A 26,891-nucleotide genomic window follows, 5' to 3' on the forward strand; every position below is an offset into this window, starting at 1 on the left:
TAACCTTTCTGTCCACAATCAAAGAAAACCATTTTTTTATTGGTCTCTGGTGGAGTGTCAGATGGCAGTAGCAGGGGACACAGTGTGGAACCCAGTTCACTTGGTTGGGAGTTGAAAGGAAGGAATGGCTGGGGCCCCAGAATTCCTTTCAGAGGCACACCTGACTCCTTAAGACCTTCTACTGTGGACTAGGAGATGGCTCATTTGGTGAAACGTTTGCTAGGTAAGCATGGAGCCCTGGTTCCACATCCCCAGTGCTCACGTGATAACCAAGATGTGTGGCCCTTGTTCCTAACCTTAGTTCTGGGGAGGCAGAGCCAGGGGTGTGCCTTGGGCTTGCCTCTACTACCTGCACACACACACACACATACATACACACACACACACACACACACACACACACACACACACACACACACCTCCCAGAGTGTAGATGGAGTGGCGGGGCTGCGTCCCGCCACCCGGCTAGCTTTACCCAAAATAATTACACAGAAACTGTATTCTTTTAAACACTGCCTGGTCCATTAGTTTCAGCCTCTTATTATCTAATTCTCACATCTTGCTTTAACCCATATTTAGTAATCTGTGTAGCACCACGAGGGGTGGCTTACCAGGAGAGATCTTAACCTGCATCCATCTCGGAGAGGAGAAGCATGGTGACGACATATGGCGACTGCCTTCTACCCAGCATTCTGTTCTGGTTACTCCGCCTACCTAATTTGCATTTGCCAGGTGCCTTCCTGCAAGATGATTTCTAGAGCTGCATTTACCTGTGCATGGCACCAAGCAGAGAGGCTCAGCTTCTACCGTCCTTCTCAAGGTGACTGGGGTCCCTTACTAGAATCATGTGGGGTGATGTATAAGTGGGTACCCCCAGTCTCATCCCAGATCCTGATTCTGTCTCTGGGATCAGTGCACACAGTTTATAAGATCTCTAGGCCCCCTATGAGAGCCTGTGTTACTGAAGCTGGGACTTCTCAGGACAGCAGTTGGAGCTGGCAAGCTTATTGGAGATGTGTGGTCCCCTGGTGGTGCTTTGACCTTCAGTTACCCACCTTCCCCAAGACTCTTTGGGGTTGAATTTCTCCTTGCTCCTGTCAAAAAAAAGTTTCCGATAAAACCTGCTAAAAGGTTGGGAATCTTACAGGACTATCTGGAAACGCCAGTGGTGCAGAAGTGTGAGTGGAAATGGGTGAGGGGCAGGCAGGTGCTGTCCTGATTGGACACAGCGGGGCCCAGGGACAGGGCTCTCCCTTTTGAACCGTGAGGGAAGCAGGCCCTGAGAACTGCTCTTTGAGATGCCTTTAGAAATTAGATGAGTGGGCTTTGATTCTTCTCCAGCTGCCAGCACTTCTGTCAGACCAAGTTACATTCATGTAGGAAATCTTACAGAAGTGGTAAAAGTCACACAAAGGGGGGGGGGGTTCACAGTGTGCTTCCTTTCTTTTCTCGGGAAGTCTATTCACTTTTACCTTTTCCATTTAAAACTAACAAAGGCAGGGCTTTGCTCTCTTATCCCAAGGGGCCTTTGTTTCCAAAGTTAAAGTTATCAGAGAGGGCAGTATATAGCCATGCATGACTGATGGTGTTTGGAGGACTCATTAGAGATTAGAGACTGAAAGATCAGCAATCTCTTGCTCTCTCCATCTGTCACCACACGTTGTCACTCCCTGGTCTAGGAAGACTTGGTTTAAGGAAACACCTCTGATAGGATTTTAGAAATGACTTTTAAGAAACAGGCACAGTTACCCTGAAGCAGCTCACAGGTTGGACATAAGATTTACCAGGTGACAGGTCCTTCATGGCTACTGTTGTGTTTCGGGGTATCAGTTGTCCCTCCTCTCTGGGCTCATGATTTCTGCCTCCTCCTTTGCTCATTCTTCCTCACAGTCTCAGCAGATTCTCAGTGTTTGCTGGGTCCTCCCCCCCCCCCCCACTCCGTTTGTGATGTGCTTTGCCGACAGGAGCATGCCCAGAAGTGAGAAGCAGAACGATGGACGGTTCCATCTTCCTAGTACCTTACGGCTTGGCTGGGAGCTGGGAAGAGGAAGAGAATACATGACTAAATATGTAAACGTGGATGTGTCAGGTGGGGTAGGTGTTAAGGAGAAAACAAAGCTGCTGATTCAGTGGCCAGAGCAGGTTGTGTGTGCGTTGTGAGACTGAATGGCGCATCTGTGTTACTGGGGGACGTTTAGTGGTGAGAGAAGAGATCTTAGCATCACATGCCTTGCTCCCTATGGGAGGCTCTAGAAGAGACAGCCAGCCAGTGCAGAGACCCCGAGGACGCAGGTGCCTGCCCCGCCTGTGGGACTGAAGGTTTTGTCAGCGTGTTTTCCTTTCCTGCATAGAAATAAGATGGCCGTCACATTCCTGGTGTTGGTCCATGAGATATGCTTTTTCTCCAAAAAATAATTTTTCTCCAGATCTTGTTGGAATTGATTACTGAGGTCTCTAGGATTAGTGATGCACTTGTGGAGCTGGCTGGCCTTGGGTGGTAGGTATTAGGGGGCAGCCTGGGTTGGGGCTTACCTTTTCCCTACTCCCAGTTCTCAGAGCAAGTCACTCTGTTGTGCTAATTCTGCCGTTTGTCCTGAAGAATGTCTCTGGGTCGGGAAGATAACGGAGGACCTGCCCTCCACTGCTGTCGAATGTCGCTCTTGCCTGCCTACCCCCGCAAATGGCCATCGCCAGCTTTACCAGAAACATCCGTGACCTCCTGTTAGTGACCTTCAAGGTCAGGCCTGTTGCACCCCCTCATCAAGGGAGAGGGTGGGGAGGATCACAGGACTCTCACTTGGGATTCAGCCACTCCCTGGCATCTCCCTCCTGGCTGTAGGTAATTTTGCCCAAGTGCTCATGGTTTGGGAAAGTGTTAGTCTATATGGTGTGGAAAGCTGACTGAAAGGGGGCTCCATTTATGCAGCTCTGGGGATGTCTTCGTACTGGCATTGGGAGATGTGGCTGCTTTAGAGACTCCCATGCTCCTTTAAGTAACTCCTCACCGTGCTCATGTCAGCACAGTGAATTCATTGGTTCAGTACGCTAGGCTGGGTTGGATCTTTAATTCAGTCTGTTGTTGGTGCATGGTAGAGTGAGGCCAGACCCCTTCCTGAAAGCCATCCTTCCTGAGCTGTCTACCTGCTGATGGCACACAGTGCTTTCTCCATGCTGACTTCATTTTGAACAGCAAACTCTTGGAGGACACTTAGTCTAAGAGTAGTTTATCCTTACTGAATTTAGATTTTTAACATAATTCATAAAAGATAGAAGGAGGCAAAGGGACATAACACAGATTTAGTCATTATTTCTGATATATGGATGACTGACTAATTATTGGTGTGAAATATTGTTATGAACAAGTCCTTTAAGTATCACTGATAAGAGGGAATTAGTTAGTAGCTACCAATGTCTGATAGAGGTTGACTAGAAAGCCACTTGCCTTGTGGCTGTGCACTTAGTAAGTCATGGGGTGGGGACACTTTCAGTATCTTTTTCATGAGCTCTGGGCTCTGGCCTGCATACCAGAAGTTTTACACTCTGGTGACTTGGTCAATGTTCCCAGGCATTGCTGTTGGTTTCTGTGAAGGACTTGAGGAAGAAGCTTTTAGATTGTATGTAGGTAATGTTTTATAATTAATAGGGTTTGAAGTTTTAAGATGTGTATATTTAAATAAAGTGACAAAGTTACAAGTGGTGACCTGATATCTGTTGTTTGATCTCTGTAAGTCACAGGCTTGTGTTGGCATAAGCCGCTGTCTGACTGCCTTCAGGAACCAGCAGCTGACACCCCTGCTTTCCTAGATGCTGTGGCAATTCTTCCTCTAGGTCTCGAGGTGGGCTCGCAGCCCTCAGCCAGGCACTGGAGCCTACTGGATGGGCACCCCATGCTGTCCAGGCTTGCTTCTGAGATCGCAGTCTCCAAACCCGCTTCCTGCTTGGAGACTGGGCATTTTGATTCACACTTGGTGCCTGTGGCTTGCTTCCTGCTGTATGAGTATATCCATAAGCTATATTCATTTTTCTTTAAGTAGATTTATTATCTGAAATATTCATTGGAACTGGCTAATCAGTACAGCTCTTGGAACAAATGTACTGAGTTGAGTCTGTCCTCATAAATCTATTGATGCTGACGAGATACAGTTGTTGCCTGGGAAGCTTGGGTGATGTGAGGCTGGTGGGGGAGTAAGTGAGCTGCCGACGCTTTTCTGGACTTGGCTGTGCCCATGTGTATATTACTTCCTTCACACATGCATGCAAGTGCAAATCCCCACCTTCCCCACCCATACTACACACACACACATACATACATACATGCACATGCACACTACACATACACCACACACACGCTACACATACACGTACATCTCCACACACACACACATACAAGTGCACACACAGATACACACCCACCCATACATACATCCTACACACACTGCAATACACCACACACATTTCACACATACACATATATCCCCACATACATATGCACACACGCATACAAGTGCACACACACATACATATACAGCCACCCATACACACACACTACACATACATGCATGCATGCACGCGCGCGCACACACACACACACACACACACACACACACACACACACGCCTGTTCCCTTGTTCCTTTTCCTCTCTGAATGTGGAGATGTCTGTTTCTTGAGAGCCTTCTTGTACTTTCAGCATCTTCTCTAATTCCAGCCCCCAGTGGTGGCTTGGGGGTGTAGTGAGGGTATGCTGGGAAAGCTGTCCCATGAGTGGTTTCTTATCTGTGGGGAGAGATTTAGGGGACTGGACATAGGCTGGGGCAGGCTGTGAGGCTGACGGGTGAGAGTGGCTTAGCAGCCCCTGAGCAGGGAGCTTGTCCCCAGGGATCTTAGTGGCCATCACAAGGGTCACTGTTGCCGTTCCTGTGCACCCACAGAGAGACCGAGGCTCTTGCCCAAGTGTGGTTTCTTTAGGCTGCAAACTTGTGTCAATGACCTGGCATGAATGTAGTCAGTGTTACACGGCAGGAAACACTCATGGCCAGCGAAGCCCCATGTGAAATGGGGTGCAGGAGGGGCCTGGAGCATCATGGGAGGTGAGAAAGCTGGAGGGAACGCTGAGAGACGGAGTTCCATACTTGGGAAGAACAAGGTGAGGTTTATGAGGACACGGTCATAAAGGGGGGGCGGCTGACAGGCTGGGATGAGGGTGATGGTTCAGTTTTGCTCAGTCATTAGGGCAGGGGAGGAAGCTTAGAGCCACTGTTGCAGACCTTGCTGGGGGATTTGGACGTGAGAGAAGTGAGCTTTGGAGTTTTGAAGCTAAGAAGAGAGATACAGATCTGTGTATTTGGAGAATGACTGTGAGGTGCAATAGAGGGCGTTCAGAGGAGATGAGGTGAACCATCCAGGGAAGCCACAGGGCAGGGCCAGAGGCTACCGAAGCTGTGGAAGAGAGATGTAATGTGGGATTAGTGTTGAGAAATAGCAAGAACTGGCCTAGCTGAGAGACCATAGGAAGAAAAAGCCAGAGAAAAAGAATGGCCAGAAAAGGAAAGAAGGAAAGAACCCCTTGGAATCAAAATATCAAGAAATCTTAGCAAAGCTTTTACAGTCAGAAATTGGGTTTCTTGCAGTTTTGAAACAGGGTCCTATTCTGTAGCACAGGCTAACCTGAAACCCACTGTGTAGCTCAGGTTGGCCTTGGATTTAGAGTAATCCTTCTACTCAGCCTATTGAGTGCTAAAACCGTAGGAGTGAGCTACCATCCTGGCTAAATGAAGCTCAGTAGTGTTTCAGAAATTGAAAGAGACTGAGGACAGAAGTAAACATGAATCAAATGGAATATCATTTAGAGAAAAATAGACATTAGAATTCTAGAGCAAAAGCAGAACCTGCTGGAGGGGGAACCAATGATGCAAGGCTGGGCGCCATAACCAAAGACTCTGCAAGCCCAGGAGTGTGACATGGGAAACCAGAGCCATGGGCGGGGGTGAGGGAAATGGGCACAGAGCTCACCTGTTTGAGCCTGACCTTTCTCCTGATGGACACTATCAACACAAAGGGCTTCTTGTCTTGAAGTTTGAAACTAGAAAACAACCCGGGAGTTGGGCCCACTCTCTTCCTTCTTCCTGCCTGTCCACTGTCCTGTCCCCAGCAGTGTCCCTGTCAGCATAGCCAGCCCTGTGCTGCCGGACTCCCCTCCTTACTGGCCTTCCCCACTTCCTTGGCCCTCAGATGACCCCCAACCCCCACCTCCTTAGCTCCACTGTTTCTGCCTCCTGGGCTCTGGTGTGTGTCTGGTGTCTAGCACTCAGACAGTTGGCTAACTCTGGGGGTTTTCCTGCTCCCACTCCAGGTCATCTTCCATGACGTTGCTGTGCTGACAGACAAGCTCTTCCCCGTCGTGGAGGCCATGCAGAAGCACTTCAGTGCTGGCTCGGGGACCTACTACAGCGACTCCATCTTCTTCCTCTCTGTCGCCATGCACCAGGTCATGCCCAAAGGTAACTCGGGGTGTCAGACTCTGTATGCACTTCTGGGCTCAGTATGACTGATGCCCTGTTTGTGAGGAAGGCCGGGGCTTAGGGGCCTCCTTAGAGCCAGGTGCAGCTTTATCCACTTGCTAGATCTAGTCCTGTGAACGACACATACACCAAGACACTGCATCTGTCTACAGCTTATACAGTCATTCAAGTGGCAGAGCTAGAATTTGAAGTCATATCTGTCTTATTTGGAGTGCTGCCTCTCCAGATAGCTTTCTGTCTCTTCAGGTGACCACACGAGAGCTCTCTGGGAATGCCTGGTCCAGGTGTACCATTCCAGATTGGGTGCTGGACGCTGCTTTGCCACCAGCTGTGTGCATGGCTTTGGCTAAGGCACTCTGTGTTGCTAGGTTTGTTTCCCCACCTGTTAAAGGAGGGGACTGAACCAGTCAGTGAGCTGTATCAGCCTGCCTTCTGCAGATGCCAGGCCTGTAGGGATGCTCCACTGTTGGAATAGGTCTGAAGAGTTAGGAGGCCTTCTGTCTCCATCCCACCTCTCTTGGCTGTGCCCCTACTCCACATCGAGACACTGCCCACCACTGCCACCATCTGCTATGCATTATCCCTATCTGATCACAGGGTTCTGTGGCTAAACAAGTGTGCAACAGGCAGCTTGATGGGTCAGAAGTGCCTGGCAATCTGTGTCTGTGACAGGCCGTGACACCAGAGGACATCAGATTGGGAGGAAGCATGCTGTCCTTGCTGAGTTCCCCTCCCTCCATCCACCATCAGGTCCCTGGCCTCGAGGTCAGTTTGTGTTTTAGGGTGCCCAGTGTGGTGCAAAATGGAACTCCTTTGATTTGTAGGGAAGGGAAGGTACCTGTTACTCCACCTCCTCAGCTATGTGGGAAGCTGGGCAGTGAATCCCAAAGGGCCTGGGGATCTACTAGATGCTGCTAGTATCATCTCCCCTAACTTTGCAAATAAAGACAGACAGAAGGCCGCCCTAACCCATAGCCCTCTATGGAGGGGACCATGTCTACTGAAGAAAGCTGTGGTGGGGGCTTTGCTAGAAACCTGGTGTGGGGCATAAGGAGTTTCTTCCATGCCCATCATCTCTGATGTACATTGGTGCTGCCAGGAGCAGATGTGTCTCATTGTCATGAAAAACCCTATGTTAACAAAACATTTTAAATGCCATATTCTGTAGGTCTTTGGAAGGTTTGAAGACCATCTGTCTATCTAAAATATATCTCTATATGATCTGGAAAGCCTACCTAACATATCTACAAATTTGATTGTTATAGATGACAAACGACTGACCTGTGTTTCTTGATTATCCTAAATACTTCATAATAATAACTTTCAAAAACTAGAATTTACCTTATATTTTTAAATAAACTGCCTAGGTAAAATATCTTAAACAAGAGCAGAAACATATACATATACATATATGTTGTAACAAAAATAACCTTAAATTGGTATCAGTATACAAAAGTCCTTTAAACAAGAGTAGAAATGTATATACAGGGTGTTGTAACAAAAATTGCCTTAAATTTGTACCATTATACAAAAGTCCATACCAATACAAAATATTTGAGATTGTTGTTTTTTAAAGTAGATTCAATAATCTACCCTTGTCATTCCTATATTCCCAAATGATAACAAACATCCATAGCCCAGCAAATAACCAAAGACCACTCATGCACCCCGGCCCTGAATTGTGGGCGCAGTCCTCTCTATACTTCTTCCTGCTGGCTGTGCGCAAAGATGTCCCCAGAGGTCCCCAAGAAAAATTGAGATAATGACCAAGTCCTAGGAAGACTGTTTATAACCTTTGTTGATAGATATCACCTGTCAAGATTCAGGAGGTCTCCCCTGATCAAACCAGATCTATATCAACCTGAAGTGAGTCCATGGCCTCTTGTTTCCTGTAGAAACAAAGGCAAAACTGCTTCTCCAAAGCATTTTTTAATTTTCACTTGACAAATACACTTTTGACGTTTTTAAAGTTAAGGCACTCTTACAATTCCCAGGCTGGTTTATCCCAGCAGCTCTTTCAATTCCAGATCTCTTAGAGCTGCGCTTTGCTTTTCAGCAATCAAAAAGTTCAAAATCACCACAATAGCATACAGGATTCAGACTCATTGTGTATTTCCCATCTTATGTGGCTTTTTACTTTTATATTGCTTTTAATGTCTCATGCCTCTTTGAAGACTTTATTTTTATTTTTTAAAACTTTTACTGTGAATGTTTTAGTCTTTTTTTTTTTTCTTTTTTGGTTTTCAAGACAGGGTTTCTCTGTAGCTTTGGAGCCTATCCTGAAACTCGCTCTTGTAGACCAGGCTGGCCTCGAACTCACAGAGATCCACCTGCCTCTGCCTCCTGAATGCTGGGATTAAAGGTGTGAGCCACCACTGCCTTGCTCTTTTAGTCTTTCTTGATCACACGAGCAAACTTGAGACTGTTAAGCTACACCTGGATCCTCTGTGCAGTTCTCTCGGCTGGCTCTGCCCACTTCTTGGTTCACGAGAGCCAAGCCTAAAGCTTGTGTCCTGGTTGAAGGTTTGTCTCAACCAGGAACTGCATTCCACCTTCCTAGAGCTCTAGAATGCTAATGCTTGCCTTGTGGCAGGCATTTTTTACTTCTTCGTTTTGTTTTTGTTTTTGTTTTCGAGACAGGGTTTCTCTGTGTAACAGTCCTAGCTGTCCTGGAACTAACTCTTGTAGACCAGGCTGGCCTTGAACTCACAGAGATCCACCTGCCTCTGCCTCCTGAGTGTTGGGATTAAAGACGTGGGTCACCACCATCCGACTCATTTTTTTGCTCCTACTTAAAGTACTGTCTGCTCAAGGTCTTGGCAGCAGGCAGAAACTCCTAAAGTACTGTATATCCCCTCCCCCAGCTTTCTCAGGCTTTAGATGACTGTCTGAGTCCTACATTGGGTGCCAAAATGTTGGGTTTTTTATTCTTTTGGGGGGCCCACCACCCAGCTCCCCAAATAAATCACACACAGAGACTTATTTTTTTCTTTTCTTTTTCTTTTTCTTTTTTTTTTCTTTTTTTTTTTTTTGAGACAGGGTTTCTCTGTAGCTTTGGAGTCTATCCTGGAATTAGCGTTTGTAAACCAGACTGGCCTTGAACTCACAGAGATCTGCCTGCCTCTGCCTCCCTGAGTGCTGGGATTAAAGGGTTGTGCCACCACCGCCTGCCTCAGAGGCTTATTTTTTGTTATGAATGCCCGGCCTTGGCTTGTTTCTTGCCAGCTTTTCTTAAATTATCCCATCTGTCTTTGTTCTCGGGGCTTTCACCTTTCTCTGTTCCTGTATACTTTTTCTTTCCTTCCTATTGTCTGGCTGTGTAGCTTGGTGGGTGAGTGGCTGGCCCCTGAAGTCCTCCTCCTTCCTTTTTCATTCCCAAATCCTTTTCTCCCAGAGTTCTTCTATTTATACTCTTTGCCTGCCAGTCCTGCCTGTTCTTGCGTGTGCCTTGCTCTTGGCACACATCTCTTTATTATACCATCAGGTGTTGTAGACAGCACAGTAACACAGCTTCACACAGTTAAACAAATGCAACAGAAACAAAGGTCACACACCTGAAAATAATATTCCCTAACGTCCTCACGTTGTGTATAATTCCCCAAGCGGTTCTGTTAACTAGATGAGGCTTGCTTTACTTTAGTGTTTACTTTCCTGTTCTGGACTGGCTCAGTGCTTACTATTGGCTTTTTAATTTTGTAAATTAGACTATGGCAGATGGGCACATCTAGAAAGATTATCTCTTCTTAGGACTGCTTCCACATGACATCTTTCAAAGGGTGGAATTACTACAGCAAAGGTGATCCTTACAAAGCCAGGTGTGTCAGCCCCCAGTGCCCCCAGTGTGGGCTTGCATGCGTAGGGTTTGTGCCATGCTCTGGACCCAGGGTGTCTAACCTTTTGTGGAGCTCAAGCCGCTGTGTAGATGCTCCAGTCAGCTGCTCTCCCACTTGACAGGAAGAGAAGCCTGCTGAGAGTTGGCAGAGCTGGGTCTTCCCTGCACTTTTACTTTGAATGTCCAGACCTGAGTTCTACCTCATCTACCTGCATAGTCCCATGCAGCTTCTAGATCCTGACTTCCACCCCTCTCTTCTGCAATAACCCTGCAGAGTGGCCTGGCTGGGAGAGGGCTGGGAAAGCAACTCCATGTACTAACTGTTCCCTGGAAGCAGTGTTATGAAAACCACATCTGCATAGTGGAGCCCCAGGAAAAACAGAGGTTAGGTCAGGTGTGGCAGGCTGGCTTTGATTTTTCTCAGCCCTTGTTTTTCTTTTGCTTGCTCAGGGGGTCACATTTGGCTAGCTGGCCCGTCCTGCTGTTCACACTTGATGTCCCTCACGGACCTGTGGCCACTCTTTGCTCCTCACTCATCCTCAGGGCTTTTCTCTCTCTGTCCATAGTGTTAGTTTTGTCACCATTGAAAGCATTCATGCAATAACAAATAACAATAACAAATGAAGGCTGTGCCTAACTGGAGTTGCAGGGAGCAAGGAACAGCTCCTTTGGGCTCGCTAGTGTCTCTATCCCACATGACACAGCTCTGGGGAGCTGTCAGCTTAGCATAGTGACATGCCAGAGTAAGCAGCTCTTTCAGGTTGAACTCGGATGTGTGATTTGTGGAGTGGCAAGGTTCTCCTGGTCAGGGTAGGCAGATACCAGTCAGAGCCTTCATTTAGTCAGAGGCCCCAGGAATCTTCCCTGGTCTAGGGTGTACCTTGGAAGGCACTCCTGTCCTGGGTAGTCAGTAGCATTTGCCTTTGCCAAGGGTCTGCTGTTCGTAAGCAGGGGTCTAGCAACTCTGCTGTCTCAGGCAGTCTTGCTAGAGTGCTGCTTTGGCTCAGGTTGAGTGGAGCAAGTGGCATGGTCTTGCAGCCAGGGAGATGGCATGAAGATCTGCCAGTTCTGAGGGTTTCAGGAGAGAATGAGTGAGGCGTTTTGCAGGAAGGCTTCATGGAGGAGGTGGTACTTGAGATGAACCTTGTAGGATGTTAAGTTTTTACCTCATGGTAGTGATAGTAAGTGGTTTAGGTAGACATGACAGGAAGGCTGAGGTTGTTTAGGAAATGTGTATACTGTCCATGTTGAAGGAAGCATTGGCTACCTGCTGGACAATAGTGATGTTGGGGAAGAAACCTGGTGAGGGTGGTAGAGGATTGGCTGACTGAGATGGGTTAAGAGACAGACTTTAGGGCATTCTGATTGCCCTGGGTGTAAGAGACAGACTTTAGGGCATTCTTGGTAAGGAGGGTTCTGATTGGCTTTGTGCATACTTCAAGGTATAGGTGCCGTAATCTAGCTGCATACCTTTCTGCGTGTCTGTGGCTGGGCACTGTGGGAACTGGTGAGACCCATGGGGCCTGCTTGGTCTCAGCAACAGACCTGCTAGAGAAAGTATACGTAGGGGTACATGGGCTTCTTTATGAGCACCTGTGTATGTGTGGGTAATGAGGCAATCACCCCTGAAACCTGACAGCCCCAGTATGTAGCTTCTATCGCTACAGGTCCCAGGCCTGGAGGACTTTTACACTGTCTGTCTTGGGAACATTTATAAACATTTTTTTTCCAGACAAGGTCTTATTCTCTATAAACCAAGCTGGCCTTTAACTCAGAAAGATCTCATTGTCTCTACCTCCTAAGTGCTGGAATTAAAGGCCAGTGCCAGCGCTTCTGGCCTCACTTGTAGTTTTTAAGTGCTCTGTATTAGTCGGGGTTCTCTAGAGGAACAGAACTTATAGAATGTGTGTGTGTGTGTGTGTGTGTGTGTTTGACCATACCCCAAAGGGGCTGCAACTCACAGGTTGAGAACCACATGTGGTAAAGCTGGGTACTAGGCCAGGGCTGGGGTAGGGAGTTAAGACTCAGAACATTTGGGAGGAAGAAAGTAGGCAAGTCACTCTCAGGGTCAGAAGCTGGCTTTAGCCTCCTCTTTCAGCGTCCCACTGCCAAATGAGGCTTTGGCATGTAAAAACTTGTGTGTATATATATATATATATATATATATATATATTCCCATATATAATACATACATACATACATACATACACACACACACACATATGGGATTAATCAAAATGACTTTCATGAACCCAGTAGAGTTGTTCAGTCCATGAGACTGGATGGCACAGTTGGTGTTCAGTGTACACTGGAATCCTGAAGAAGTAGGCTCTAATGCCAGTGAAGGAATGGACTTGCCTGCGAGAGTGACAGGAAGCAGGCAAAGACAGAAGCTTTCTTCTTCCTTGTTCTTTATGCAGACTGACAGCAGAAATGTGGCCCAGATTAAAGGTGGAGCTTCTCACGTCTAAGATCCAGATTTGAAGTGGGTCTTCTCACTTCAAATAATTTAATTAAGAAAAACATCCCTCACAGGTGTGCATAACCATTTGGATTTTAGTTAATTCCAGATGAAGTCAAATTGACAACCAACTCCACCAAGTGCTCTATGCTGTCTCAGTGGAATGGTTATGAGGAAGCAGTGCAGCATCCTCTCACTCACCTCCGCTGAGGACATAGACTCCTGCGGAACCATGGGCCCGTCAACCCTGTGCATTTAATGTGAACTAGTACCATCAGGTTATTTTCTTCTGAATCTGGGTAAGTGCCTCATGGGAATGTGTGTGCTGAATAAGCAATTGAGGCTGGAGGATTTGGCTCAGGTCTGTCCTGACGAACTCCCAAAGCCTCATTTGACAATGGGAAGCTGGCAGGGGAAAAGGAGGCTAAAGCCAGCTTCTGACCCGAGAGTGACTTGCCTACTTTCTTCCTCCCAAATGTTCTGAGTCTTAAGACCCAACCCCAGCCCTGGCCTAGTACCCAGCTTTACCACATGTGGTTCTCAACCTGTGAGTTGCAGCCCCTTTGGGGTGTGGCTGAATATCAACTGTTCTGCATATTTATATTACAATTCATAAGACTACAAAATTACAGTCATGAAGTAGCAATGATTTTATGGTTGGGGGTCACCTCAACAAGAGGAACTGTTTTAAAGGTCACAGCATCAGGAAGGTGAGAACCACTGCTCTATAGGCTGGGCTTGTGGCTTACTGGAGAGCTTGATTGGGTTTTGTTTTTGCCATTGTTCCTGTTGGGCAGAGGGGATTAACAGTTCCAATTGCAGCAAAAGCAGCTAGTCAGGGGTCCCACAGCCCCACCCACTTTGAGCTCCTAGAGCACTTAAAGAACTACCTGTGCCCTCTGCCTGCCCGCACCCCCCCCCCCACCATGTGCATCCTTCTCATATGTGTATGGCTTTGGATTCCACCAGCTCTGGGAATAGAAGCCCAGAGACTTAAGGACTGTATACATGTTCCAAATGGTGTTTCCCTGTGGGTTGAACCCATAATGTGTCTGGGTCCCCTTGCTTTCTAGGTTTCATGTCTGTGAGAAGGACTGATCTAGGCAGGTCTGAGTGGCTAGAAGGGAAGCTCATTTGTCAGAGTGTGGTTCAGACTCTGGCGGAACTAGATGCAGACCATCACCTTGCCTTTCAGTAGCTTCATGGCCGTGGGGAGACAAGAGACAGTAGCAGTTCTCTGCTTATGGAGTTGTTACAAATTAAGTGAGAGTGTGTGGAACAGGCTTAGAGCAATGCCTGGAACATGGGAGGTGTCTTTGGGTTAGCTTGTTTCTCGTTGGACCTTGTTCTTCTTATCTGTAAGATGAGGGTAATGTGGTCCTGATGCCAGGATTTACAATGATGCCTGAGACTGCAGGTCGCACTGTGCCTCCCAGCTGGCAGTGCCTAGTCATTGTTGGCTGGTTGGTGGGTGATGGTGAATCTTTGCCCCCAAACAGCATCTAGGGGTGGGGGACTTGAATCACTGTGTGCTTTGTGTTTTAGAAAGAGCTTCTGACAGGGTGTCTTAGTCTATTCTTTCCTTTCCTTTCCTTTCCTTTCCTTTCCTTTCCTTTCCTTTCCTTTCCTTTCCTTTCCTTTCCTTTCCTTTCCTCTCTCTCTCTCTCTCTCTCTCTCTCTCTCTCTCTCTCTCTCTCTCTCTCTCTCTCTTTCTTGTTGCTAATAGTACAACACTACAGACTAGGATAAGTTATAAAGAAAATAGGTTTGTTCTGGTGATCAGTTCTGGTCCAAGATCCAGAGGCTAGGGATGGACTTATTGATAGCATCTTTAGGTAGCACATGGGTGCAGGTGTGTGTTTGGGTTTAGTCCCTAGGCTCCCTCCTTGTGGTCTTCATCACCCTAAAAAGGCCCTACCTATAAGAACCACATTGGATTATTTGCATACTCCTAAAGCATCAGAATGGAGATTAAACTCCAGCATGCCCTGAAACTTGGGATTAAATTTTTTTCAATTATAATTTACATTATTTTTCTCCAGTCAACCCTTGCCATGTATCCCCTATCCCCATGCTCTTTTAAATTCATGGCCTCTCTTTTTTATTGTTGTTACATACATGCATATGTATATGTATACATGTGTACACACACATTCCTAAATACATAAATACAAACTTCTTAATCTATCTAATGTTACTTGCATGTATATGTTTTCAAGCATTTGGTATTGGATGACCAGTTTGTGTGCCCTTCCCAGGGGAAGACTATTTCTTTCACTCTTAAGAGTTTAGGTGTCCCTAGGCAGTGTCCCTGATTTCTGTTCTCATGGCTTGTCTTGTGTTGTCAGCCATGACCCTTAGGGTCATTAGGGTATTGATCTTTGGGCCTGAACCCCTTTCTGCTTCTTGAGGTGCCTGACATGGATCCACATTAGCCTTCCCAAGCTTTCTGTTCCCTCCATTGTGACCACTCTCCCCTCTGGTTCCCCTCTGCCTCTATTCCTGGTCTTCTGATCAGTTTTGTCTCACTGATACTGTGTTAAACTGCTCTTCCCCTGGATGAGCGCTCCTATCTGGCTGTGCTGTACCGTTTAGCAGTAATGTATATGGAATATATTTGCTCTGTTTTCTTTTCTTTTTGGATCATCTATCTGCCCTGTCCAAATGGAGGTTCTACAAGGGCAAGAATTTATGTGTGTTCTCAGTGTTGAGAACAAGCCAGATAAAGAGTAACTATCCAGTAGGTATTTGCCAATTAAGTAAAACAAACTTCCATTAGGTGTACATTAGATTATGGGGCCAACCGATTGTCTTTTGAGCCATTGTGGATTCATCTGGATATGCTAGCAGTCATTGAAGATTCTGGATGGCTCTTGTAGGTGGGGAACAGCCAGAGTTTGAATTTCTCAGAACCATTCCATGAAGCCCCACTAGAAGACAGCCCCACTTGGACTTTGGGTTCTGGTGGAGCTGGGGAGCCTGTGACTGCCAGTGCTGAGTATGGCGTGAGGGAGGACATTCTCATCTGGAAGACAGCCCAGGAAAAAAATCAGACACTGGGTACTAGCGTAAATGAAAACATATGTATGAATCCTGAACAAAGGTTGTGCACATGTGTCCACTGATTCCAGGGAAGGCTGTTTCCTGGCAGCCGCTCTGAAGCATTTGTTGCCTCTTACTCTGATGGGGGACAGCTGAGCAGATTCTTCATAAGTATTAAAAATAGTAATTGGTGCAGACCCTTCTTACTAATTTAAGGCTGGAAGCTGGCTCTCAGCTAATGGAAACCACGGCCATGTTGGTTGAATAGTGACATCTTGCCTTTAGTTGTTCCATAGGCTTCTGTGTTTTAATTTTCCAAGGCTCCAGCTGACTTCTGTTCTTGCCTTGAGGTTAATTAGCTGGTGTTGTGTGCAGGGCACTGAGGCCAGTGTTGCTGACTGTCTTGGGGGTGGGAAGGGGAGAGCCAAGCCAGTGGCTGTTACAGCAAGCTGCCATTGGAGCTGCCTCTGCCCTCTCTGCACTTTGGAGGAATCTAGGAGCTTATCTTTGGGGAGAACAGACCAAACGCTGTCAGTTCAGTCAGAAGTTTGAGGGAGAGGTTTGAGGAGGTGGGGGAGGGTCAGGTGTCAGGCTTTGAAGGCTGGGGGCCAAGGCTGAGAGACGGTAGAGCAGGCCTTCAGAACATGGTGCTGGATGGGCAGCTTGGGTACCTCTTCAGATTGTAAGAAATATCAAATACAGATCTCGTCTATTACAAAGATATTTTATCTCCCCGACCTCATAAGATTCACAGATGTTTTAATCCTCCCCAGCCAGGAATCTAATGGCCAGGAGCAGTGACCCTTTTCTCCTCAAAACAACAGCGCTTTCCACTCCTGCTTCATGTCCTATGTGCCAGTTCTTTTTAGACTACCCAACCGTTTGTGAGGTCGGACCCCGGCCAGTGCAGAAAAGGCAGCCACACCTTCCTTGGAATGCAAGCCTTCATGTGCACGGCCTCCTGATGAAGAGTAGACTCTGTGTTTCCAGACACTTCTGTTGGGGTGCTGAGCTCCAATCCCAGTTGCCAGTGTGGTCCCCACACAGCACTGCAGGTGTTCGCTGTGTATCTTCTCTTTGTCTCTATGCAGTTTGGATACCTGAGTCTCCTAATGGAGAGTGTAGGTGGAATTTTTCTTTGTCCTGGCAGCCACTCCCAAATAACCACACTGAAATTTCTTATTGATTATAAATACCTGGCTAGTAGCTTGTTTGTTACTAACTACCTCTTACAACTTAAATTAATCTATATTGTTAGCAACCCTCTGCCATGTGACAATACCTTCTTTCAGCATGGCATGTCCATCTTCTTCTCCTACGTCTTCTGGCGACTTCTCAGACTCTGCCCTTCTTCTTCCCAGTATTCTTTCTGCCCCCCAAACCCTACCTAACTGTTTACCAATCAGCTTTTTATTAACGATGAGAACAACACATTTTCACAGCGTACAGAAGGATTATTTCACAACATCCCCCCTTTTGTCTAAATAAAAAGGAAGGTTTTACCCTTAACATAGTAAAATTATATATAACAAAAGCAATTCTCAGATAAGAATTATAGTTAAAATATCCAGGCCTTTTGTATTTGGCAAATTTAGAAAATATTCTATTATTTATAAGTCTTTGTGAGTTTAATGTTTTATGTTTAATTTACCTTTTTATCATAACTAAGGACAACTTTAACTAATTATTTAGTCTTTCATTCCCTCAAAGACCCCAGAAGAGTGTAATGTTACCAAATGACAGGGACATCAGGCTGTTTGGACAGTCACCCAAAGTTTTTCTGTAATGTTGAGGCATCCAACTTTACCCTATAGGCATAGTATATCTGACAGAAATTTTTGAGAAACGGGGAGTTTTTGAAGGACTATCCTCTTGGCAAAGTCTAGCAGTCACTTGGTTTTGTATCCCGCTGATCCAGTTTGGACACTATGCTGTCAGCAATTGAGGCAAGGGTATATCTTTGCCCAAATGACTAGCTTTCCATAAACATGGAGTTTCCAAAAACTCCATGTGTGGTTTCTTTTTTTTTCTTTTTTTTTTTTCTTTTTTTGGTTTTTCGAGACAGGGTTTCTCTGCAGCTTTTTTAGAGCCTGTCCTGGAACTAGCTCTTGTAGACCAGGCTGGCCTCGAACTCACAGAGATCCGCCTGCCTCTGCCTCCCGAGTGCTGGGATTAAAGGCGTGCGCCACCACCGCCCGGCTATGTATGGTTTCTTCAATGCCCATTATCTTCTTTGAAGTAAAGTGGTGCTGCCAGGAGCAGACATGTCTCACTGTTAAGAAAAGCCTTAGGTTATTAAACACATTAAATGCCATATTCTGTAGGTCTTTGAAGTGTATGAAGACCATCTATCTGTATCTGTATATGATTTAAAAACATATCTAACATGACTGTAAGTTTGACTATTATAAAGTTTGGCTATTATAGATGACTAATTAATCTGTATTTCTTAATTAGGCATTATATTTTTAAATGACCTGCATAAGCACAATACCCCAAACAAGGGTAGAAACACACACTATAACAAAATTAACTTTTAATTTGTATCAATAAATCAAAATACATACCAATGGAAAATATTTTGTGATTAATAGTTGTTTTTTAGATTAAAGTAGATTTAATAATCTTCCCTTTTTTCCTATCATTCCTGTATCATAAGAGTGTTACAGCAGTATGGTATCTCAGCTCCTCTTGTCTGGCCCATTTCTCCTTCAGTCTTGTTTCTTCTGCCCTCTCACACTCATCACTGTAGGCAGAAGTTTCTGTCCCATAGCTGCTCTTGAATAACCACTCAGAGACTTAATATTAACTGTAAATGCTGGGATGATAGCTCAAGTTTGTTACTACCTAACTCTTACATTTAAACTAACCTATATTTCTTATCTGTGCTTCTCAATATGGCACATGGCTTGTCACCTCATGTTCTATATGTCCTGCTTCCTCATCGGCTGGCTGGTGTTCTCCTGACTCCTCTTCTTCCCATCTTTCTCAATTTGATTGCCCTGCCTAACTCTATCCTGCCTTGCTATAGGCCAGTCAGCCTTTTTATTAACCAATAGAGTAATACATATTCACAGTGTACAGAAGGATTATCCCACAGCACATCCTGGTCTCTGTCCTTTTAGGGTAGGTTCTCAAGACATACTCACCTGTACACTTTGTCCAAACCTGCCCATCTGGGTCTGCTTCTTTAGCAAGAGTGTGAGAGTGACTACTACTCACTCTTACAGAAAGCAGCCACTGGGTGTGGATGCCATGCTAGGCGTGGGGAGAACAGGGAGGGGAAAGATGAGGACCAGATGTTGGTTTTGCCCTCATGACGTCCATTTCTAGAAGGAGCATTAGAGTTATACAGGTATGAGGAGGGGGGAGGGAGGGAGAAAGAAAGGGAAGAAGGAAGGAAGGAAGGAAGGAAGGAAGGAAGGAAGGAAGGAAGGAAGGAAGGAAGGAAAGACTTCCATAGAAGTATGATTTTTGAAGGACACTGTAGGCAGCCTCTGAGTTGGCCTCTGTGATCCTTATCCCTGTATTTGGTCCCTGGTAGCATCCTTTCCTTTGTGTTGAGTGGGCTTATTGGTTTGGCTCTGATGAATAGAATATAGCAAAAACACCAGCAAATACCTCTGAGTTTATTATAGAAAGACCATGCTTCTGTCTTGGGTACTCTTCTGCTTCTCCATCTTGGAGCACTTGACTTTAAAGGACCCAGATGCTGTGTAATGAAAGACTCTGTGGAGGGTCTTAACCACAAGGAAATGATATTTCTGGCTAACTGCCAGAGAACTTCTGAGGACAGAAGTTGCCAGGCCGATGAGTAGTCAAGCCTCATGGAGTCAAGCCCTGACTGAGACAGATTATAGCTTATGGGCCAGAGGCATCCATCTGAGCTGGACCTAAACTGAGGCTCTGAGTCTTACTGTCTGTTGAGATAATTATACACTGACATGTAGTTTTAAGGAGTACAGAGATCCTATACCCACTTTGCCCCAGTGGTAGCATCTTGCAAGACCACAATAAACATGACAAGTAGTATACAGACTTTGGTGCCATCAAGCACATGTCATTACTATGAGGGGATCCCTCGTGTTCCCCTTGGTATTCCCTCGACTCATGTATCTTAGTTTGGGTTTTTATTGCTGTGAAGAGACACCATGACTATGTCAGCTCTTATAAAGAAAACATCTAATTGAGAGGACTTGCTTACAGTTTCAGAGGTTCAGTTCATTAGCATCATTCTGGGGAGCCTGGTGGCATGCAGGCAGACATGGTGCTGGAGTAGCTGAGAGTTCCGCATTTTACAGGCAACAGGAAGTAAACTGACAGTCACACTGATGGAAGCTTGAGCAAAAGAGATCTCAAAGCCCACCCCCACAGTGACACACTTCCTCCAACAAGGCCATGCCTCTAATAGTGCCACTCCCTTTGGGGGCCATCATCTTTCAACCACCACAGCATGGTACTCACTATTCCACTTTCCATTTCTAGGCTCTTGTCATTGCAAGAGTGCTGCATAAGCTGAATTGTGAGGTGTTTCACCTTTGGGGAGTTGCCCGTTTTTCACTCAACATAATATGCAGCAGATTTGCTCAAGTTGGTGCATGTACTCCACAGCTAGTAGTTTAGAGGTATTTCCTGGGGTTGATGGAGCTCAGTGCATGGTTTCTTAACCATTCACCCACCAAAGGACACCCGACTGTCTTCAACTTCGGGTGATTATTAAAACTGCAGGTCCCTGCCTGAATGTGGGTTTTTACTTCTCTGGTACAAATGATCAGAGCTACACTTGCTGGCACATGTTTTATAAGAAGTCATCAGTGTTCTCCAGGGTAGCTTACCATCTTATAGCCCTTGCCTCACAGTGTGTTGGTGTCTCCCTTCTTTTAATCTGTTGGTTCTTCCACTGTGTTTCTGACCCCTGCTGGGGATAGGACTATGTGCTCTTGAGTATCTCTCATGAGGGAGTTGGTGTGTGAGAGAGCCTGTGCTTCCTTCCTGTGGGTGGATTTGAAGCCGGTATTGCAGAGTGGCAGAGAGAAGTTCTGCAGGCACTTATCCCGTCTTCTCCACCTCCTCAGCTTGGCTGAGTTCTGCAGGGCAGCATGGCATGAGCTGGCGTGAGCATTGCCACAGGTTAAGCATATCTAGTTTGGCTTTTGTTTGTCTGTTTTTGTTTGTGTCAGGCTCTCCTATAGCACAGGGTGGCCCTGAACTCCCTATCCTGCCTGTAACTCCCAAGGGCTGGAATTACAGGTTTGAGTCACACCACACCCAACCAGGCTGGCTTTAAAAGAAAATACAAAAAGAAAAAGCCCTCTGTAGGTTTGTGCACATGAATGCAGGATGCAGGTGCCCACAGAGGCCCGAGGACCTTCAGGAGCTAGAATTTTAGGCAGTTGTGAGTCACCTGACATAGTTGCTGGGAATCAAACTTGAGTCCTGGAAGAATAGTACATGTTCTTGAGCACTGAGCTATCCATCTCTCTAGTCCCCGGCTCGGCTTTTAAAAGATGCTCAGGGTGGTAAGGGGTGAGATGTGCACATTGACTGAGTAATCCACAGAGCATGGCTCCAGCCCACAGGCCAGGAACACCCAGCAAACTCAGTCTGGCTGCTGAGAATGGTGTTCTGGCCACCTTGTCATGTTAATTGGTAGTTGTGTTGGGGGAACTGCCACTGCAGAGAGGGAAGGTGAGAGAAGGGAAGGGAGGGAGACACATCTTCATGCTGGGTCTGCTTGACATAATCACAATTTTCTATGGCATCAAACTGGGCTCTATTAAAAAGAAACAAAGACCCACCCGGGGCTTTTAAAAGCATTCTCCCCACCTGTTCCTTGTGCTGTGTGTGATTTTCTCATTTGGTCGTCACTCTTTTCCCTCCTTTGCTGGGCTGATGACTGGTGAGTTCTGCCTTCGAGTCATCCTTGTCCTGGACTTAATGTGCCCTCTAGGTCCCCAGGTAGCTTGATGACTCGGGAAGAAAAGGCATAGTAGGTATAGCCAGTACCTAACCTTGTAGCACTTAGAGCTACCGTCCCCAGGGTTGTGGGGAGGGTTGTAAGGAACAGACAGATGGAGAAGCCTTTGAAGAAATGCTAGAGGGATGGCAGGACAGTGGAGGGAAGGACCGGAGAGCCCTCTGTACCCCTCTCTGCAGCCTCAGTGGGTGACGGATCTCAATACATTGTGTTTGGGGGAGTGAGATTTTACTTTGGTTAGATTCAAATCTTTCGAGTTTTCTCCAATGCTGGCATGCCCCACTTGGCTTGGGGATAGGGTTGTGTCTGCTCCATGAAGGATGCATGGAGGCCAAAGAGATCTGCACAAGGTGGGAGTGGGCACAAGCCATTGGCACACTTAATCCCAACATTTGGGAGGCCGAGGCAGGCGGATCTCTGTGAGTTTGAGGCCAGCCTGGTCTACAGAGTGAGTTTCAGGACAGGCTCCAAAAGTACAGAGAAACCCTATCTCAAAAAACAAACAAACAGACAGACAAAACCCAAAAAACAAAACAAAAACAGAAAATAAAGAAACAAACAAGAATAGGCTGTTGCAGTCCCAGGACTGTCGGGTTCCCGACTGCGCAGACGGAGGCAGGAGTAAGAGCTCCAGCTCCAGGTATCCCTGAAGCTTGCTCTGCACGCCGCTCACAGCTCCATGTTCCTACGTGTTGCTCCCCGCAGAGACAGGGTTCCTGGGTATTCCAGAAGTACAGCATGTCACAGACAGGGGGCACACAGCTGTAACCTTGCTGTGGGCAGTCACTCAGATTAGTGCATACAAAGGTTTGAGACACACTTTGTTTCTGACTCTCTCTTTATCTGTGTGTGTGTGTGTGAGATAGAGCGACATACGGATCTCATACCAGCTCAGAAAGCGCCATCATGAGTTTACGTTCCTAAGCATTACTAATGCTTTCAGTCATTGTTAGTGAACGCTCTTGACCCAGGAAAGGCCCAACAGGAGCCTAGTATGAGGCTGGACTATCTCTTCAGCCTGAGGACTTTCAGGACAGTCTTTTAGAGCATACCAGCATTCCTGGTGGGGAGGAGATGTGAAGGTAATTTCTACAAGACTTTACCAGTGTGACAAAAGGATTTATTGGTAATTTATTTATTTTAATTTTATGTGGCGGTATACAGCCAAAAAGATTGTTTTGAGAATTTGTGTAAAATCCCCACTCCTCTTTCTCCACTATTAATGAGAACTCTGGGGCAGTGGCTCCTTGTCCGGTCTCTGTTCCTCTTATCCTGCCCTCTGTGGGGCTTCTCTTTGGGCTGGGCTGCATCCTAGTGTGTGGCGTTGACTCCCCAGGCCTCACACACCTCAGTTCTTCACTGTTTACAGAGTAATTTCTGTTCCTGGTGATGCAGCAGATAGAATTTATTCCCAGCAGCCAGTCCGCATCAATTGATTTTGTTCTTTCTCTAATACTTGGCAAAATGCTGGCCAATATTTACTTCCTGACTTGAGATTGTGTTTTTATCTTGCCATCTGAGAACTCTGTAGATTTTGTCTGTATTTTTGTAATGAGCAAGGTCTCCGTGATGAAGGGCGGGGACATTTGCTCCTTGTGATGAAAGATTCAGTACCTGAATTAGCCATGAAGAACTGTGGGTGCAGTGACCTTGTGAACAACATGGAGCTTTGCTTTGGGGACAGGGAGGTTTGTCTGTAAAGATTCTGTTTTGTGTGGCACAATGATTGAGAACAGAGGAGCACTGCAGAGTGGTCTTAAGTGCAGCCTTTTCAGTTAGCAGCTCAAAATAGTAGTTTCAGTTTGGGAAGACTATTGTGTGTGTGTCCATCTGTACGTCCTTCTGTCTGTGAGTGACTGGGTGTGTGCCTGCCTGTGTGCCTGCCTGCCTGCCTGCTTGTCTGTCTGTCTGTCTGTCTGTATGTATGTATGTATGTGTCTTATCTGTGAGTGTTTGTGTGCCTGCCTCTGGATGTGTGTGTGTGTGTCTTATCTGAGTGTGTGTGTGCCAGTCTGTGAGTGTGCCTGTGTGTGTGGTTTAGATGGTATCTAACACATGTTTGATACTAAATAAATGTTTGCTTGTATTGCTCTTGCTAGTATGGTTCAGTTGGAACTTTACTATGTCCTAAAATTTGTGTGGAACTTCAGAAGACTCACAAATAGTCAAATTAACCTTGAGACCTAAATACAAACAAACAAACAAAAGCCACAAAGCAGGAGGCATCTTGCGACTCAACTCCAAACATTCTATAAAGTGATAGTAACGTGTAAGGAGGGGCTGACCTAGGATCAAACGCACAAACCAGCGGGACCAAATAGAGCCCACTGTACTTACATCTGTTTCAGCGAAGGCAATCTGTTTATTCAGTAGTTACACAGACTGTTTACACACATACTGTTGACAGCCTAGACTCACTCTCTCATCACCTGTAAAAATCAACTCAGAATGGACTAAAGAGTTACAAACTATAAACTATGGCCAAACCCAGGTTTATTTTTCTGTAGCCTCTTGCTTTGGGCTGGAGGAGTGTGAGCCTTTCTGGAGGGAGCCATAAGCCGTGTCCTTGCTGATTCCGGGAAAGCAGGATGAGGACTGCACTTGGCAAGTGAAGGCAATGGCTTTGACATGGATCAGTGGCTTCCCTGGAGAGCAAGGATTTATTGTGTTCTGATGCAGTTCGGTGCTAGTGGCCGTCTTCTGGTGCACAAGTGTGACTACTGAATGTCATTTCCCACTGAGGATTCCCTAAAAAATCAGAAATAGCATTGCACCTTTGCTGTAAATCCTAAGTTTCTGTGGTCTTAAAAGAGAATGGCCCCCAAAGGGAGTTGCCCCATTAGGAAGTGGGATAGGTGTTGTTGGGGTAGGTGCGGCCTTGTTAGAGGAAATTGTCACTGTGGGGTGGGTTTAAGGTCTCCTGTGTTCAAACTATGCCCAGTGTCACAGTTCACTTCCTGTTGCTTGCAGATCAGGATGTAGAACTCTCAGCTCCTTCTCCAGCACAGTGCCTGCCTGCATGCTGCCATGTTTCCCACCATGATAATGAACTAAGCCTCTAAAACTGAAAGCCACTTCAGATGTTTCCTTTACAAAAAAGTTGGTGTGGTCATTGTGTCTCTTCACAGCAACTGAGACCCTAACTAAGGTGGTATCCCAACAGAAGATGGAAGCTAGCTGTTTCCAGTTAAAAGCTAACTGGGCTGTGAACGCAGATGGCCAGCTCCGTGCCAGGATGTCTGAGAAGTAATTGCCATGCTGCATAATGGTTTCTTCGGTCAGAGACGGTTATACTGTGAGATGATTGACCAGCACTGGCTTTAAAAAAGGACATTCCAGTTCCTACAAAGATTTTCCATCTGCTAACTCTCTGTCCTCAGTTATGCTACTTCTTTTTTTAAAAGAATTCCACCAAGTGACAGTTAATGACTTGTTTCGCTGGCAATTATAGACTGTTTAGTCTCGTCTCACCCAATATTCCTCATTACTGTGGCATTTTAGTTTCTACAAAGCAATTTCTAATAATCCTCATTTTCTTGTCAGATATGTCTGTTTAATTTAAAATTTTTGTACATGGTTCAGCCCTAACTCTTAATGTAATGGCAAAATTATACAAAAAATTCCAAGCATGTCGCCTATGTAGAGTCACAGATTGAAGGCAGAGGCCTTGTCCGTCCTCCTATTTTCATGGAGCTAGCTTCATACCTGTGGTCTTTGTCTGTCCTGCACTGTTGTGCTGTTGTGTCAGGAAGAGACCTCAGAGGGCTCTCTATTTTAGGATTGCTGAGCCAGGGTAGTTCTGTGGGGATGGAGAGGAAGCCCAGGCACTTGAAAGCTTAGGCAGGGGCCCAGTGAGTGGCCTGTGGCTGCTGAGAGCTCTGCTGTCTGGTAAGGTACTCACCAGCCTCAGACAGTGACTTCTGTTTACTAATCATAAGCAAAGGAAACAAAGCTGTTTTCCTGTCACACACACTGTATTTGAAGTTCTGAGGTCACATGTGACTAGTGCCCACACTGCCTTAGCTGGTGCAGGAGCAGGGCTGCCCATCACTGCACACTGCCGTGGGAAGGCACTGCTTTCCAGGCCATGGAGGCCTCCTGAATGGCGTCAGAAACCGGCACTCAGGTACCTCTCATGGTACTTCCACAAAGATCGTTTTACAATAAATGGGGTTCCGCTTTCTGAAGACAGGAAGGCAGGGAGTCAAACAGGCTGTAGCCCTAGACAGCCTTGGAGAAATGGTAGTGACAGGCAAGGACACTGAGACAGATTTTAGACACATTCTAGAATAGCCCAGCAAAGCAAAGAAAAGGTTCTGTATCTTGGGGGTCATGCCAAGTGTGCTGGTGAGTTTTTGTCAACTTGACACAGACAGTCTGGGAAGAAGGAATGTTAGTTGAGAAAATGCCTCCATCAGATTAGATTGGCCAGTGGACAAGTCTGAGATTGATGATTGATGGGAGAGGGCTCAGCCCACAGTGGACAGTGCTACTTCTCCCTGGGCAGGAGGTCCTGGGTTGTATAAGAAAGCAACTGAACAAGCCATGGAGAGCAAGCCAGTGAGCTGTTTTTCTATGGCCTCTGCTTCAGTTCCTGTCCCGCCTTCCCTGATGGTACAAGCTGAAATAAGCCCTTTCCTTCCTGAGTTGCTTTTGTTCACAGTGTTTATCCTAACAAGAGTAAAACAAACTAGGGACCCCAAGCCCCAGGCTCCTAGGAATTTCTGAATGCCTTCTGAGTATCAGGACTGAGTCTGGACCTAGCGGGTATGGCTGTCGGAGACGTGGAGCTAGCTGTGCACGGAGACTGGATCCTAGTACAGATTGCTCAGGATGCACAGCTGCGCTGGGGAGCTCTGGGCGAATTGGAAGGGTTGGCAGGGGGAGGGCTATTCAGGAGTCAAGGGACTAAGACACAAAAGCTTTTATGAATCTCTTTTATTGCCACACAAAGTGGCCTTTCCGAGGGATCTGGGCCTTTCTAAGAAAAAAAAAGGAACAAATAGGGAAAAGATGGGTTTTCATGTTTAAAAGCTAAAAGAGGCTATGTCGTGTGGAAG

At 46.3% G+C, this 26,891-nt stretch overlaps 1 protein-coding gene across 2 annotated transcripts in view; it reads left to right on the plus strand.

Moving 5' to 3' along the window:
- Positions 1-26,891, plus strand: part of Xxylt1 (xyloside xylosyltransferase 1) — a 126,328-nt gene that overhangs the window by 14,713 nt on the left and 84,724 nt on the right. For both annotated transcript variants that reach the window (XM_038346099.1, XM_038346100.1), the window contains exon 2: positions 6,351-6,498. In XM_038346099.1, coding sequence (XP_038202027.1) covers positions 6,351-6,498 — 148 coding nt within the window. The remainder of the gene's footprint in view (positions 1-6,350; positions 6,499-26,891) is intronic.

The sequence above is a fragment of the Arvicola amphibius genome, chromosome 10 (genome assembly GCF_903992535.2).
Source record: "Arvicola amphibius chromosome 10, mArvAmp1.2, whole genome shotgun sequence".
In the NCBI taxonomy this organism is placed as follows: domain Eukaryota; kingdom Metazoa; phylum Chordata; class Mammalia; order Rodentia; family Cricetidae; genus Arvicola; species Arvicola amphibius.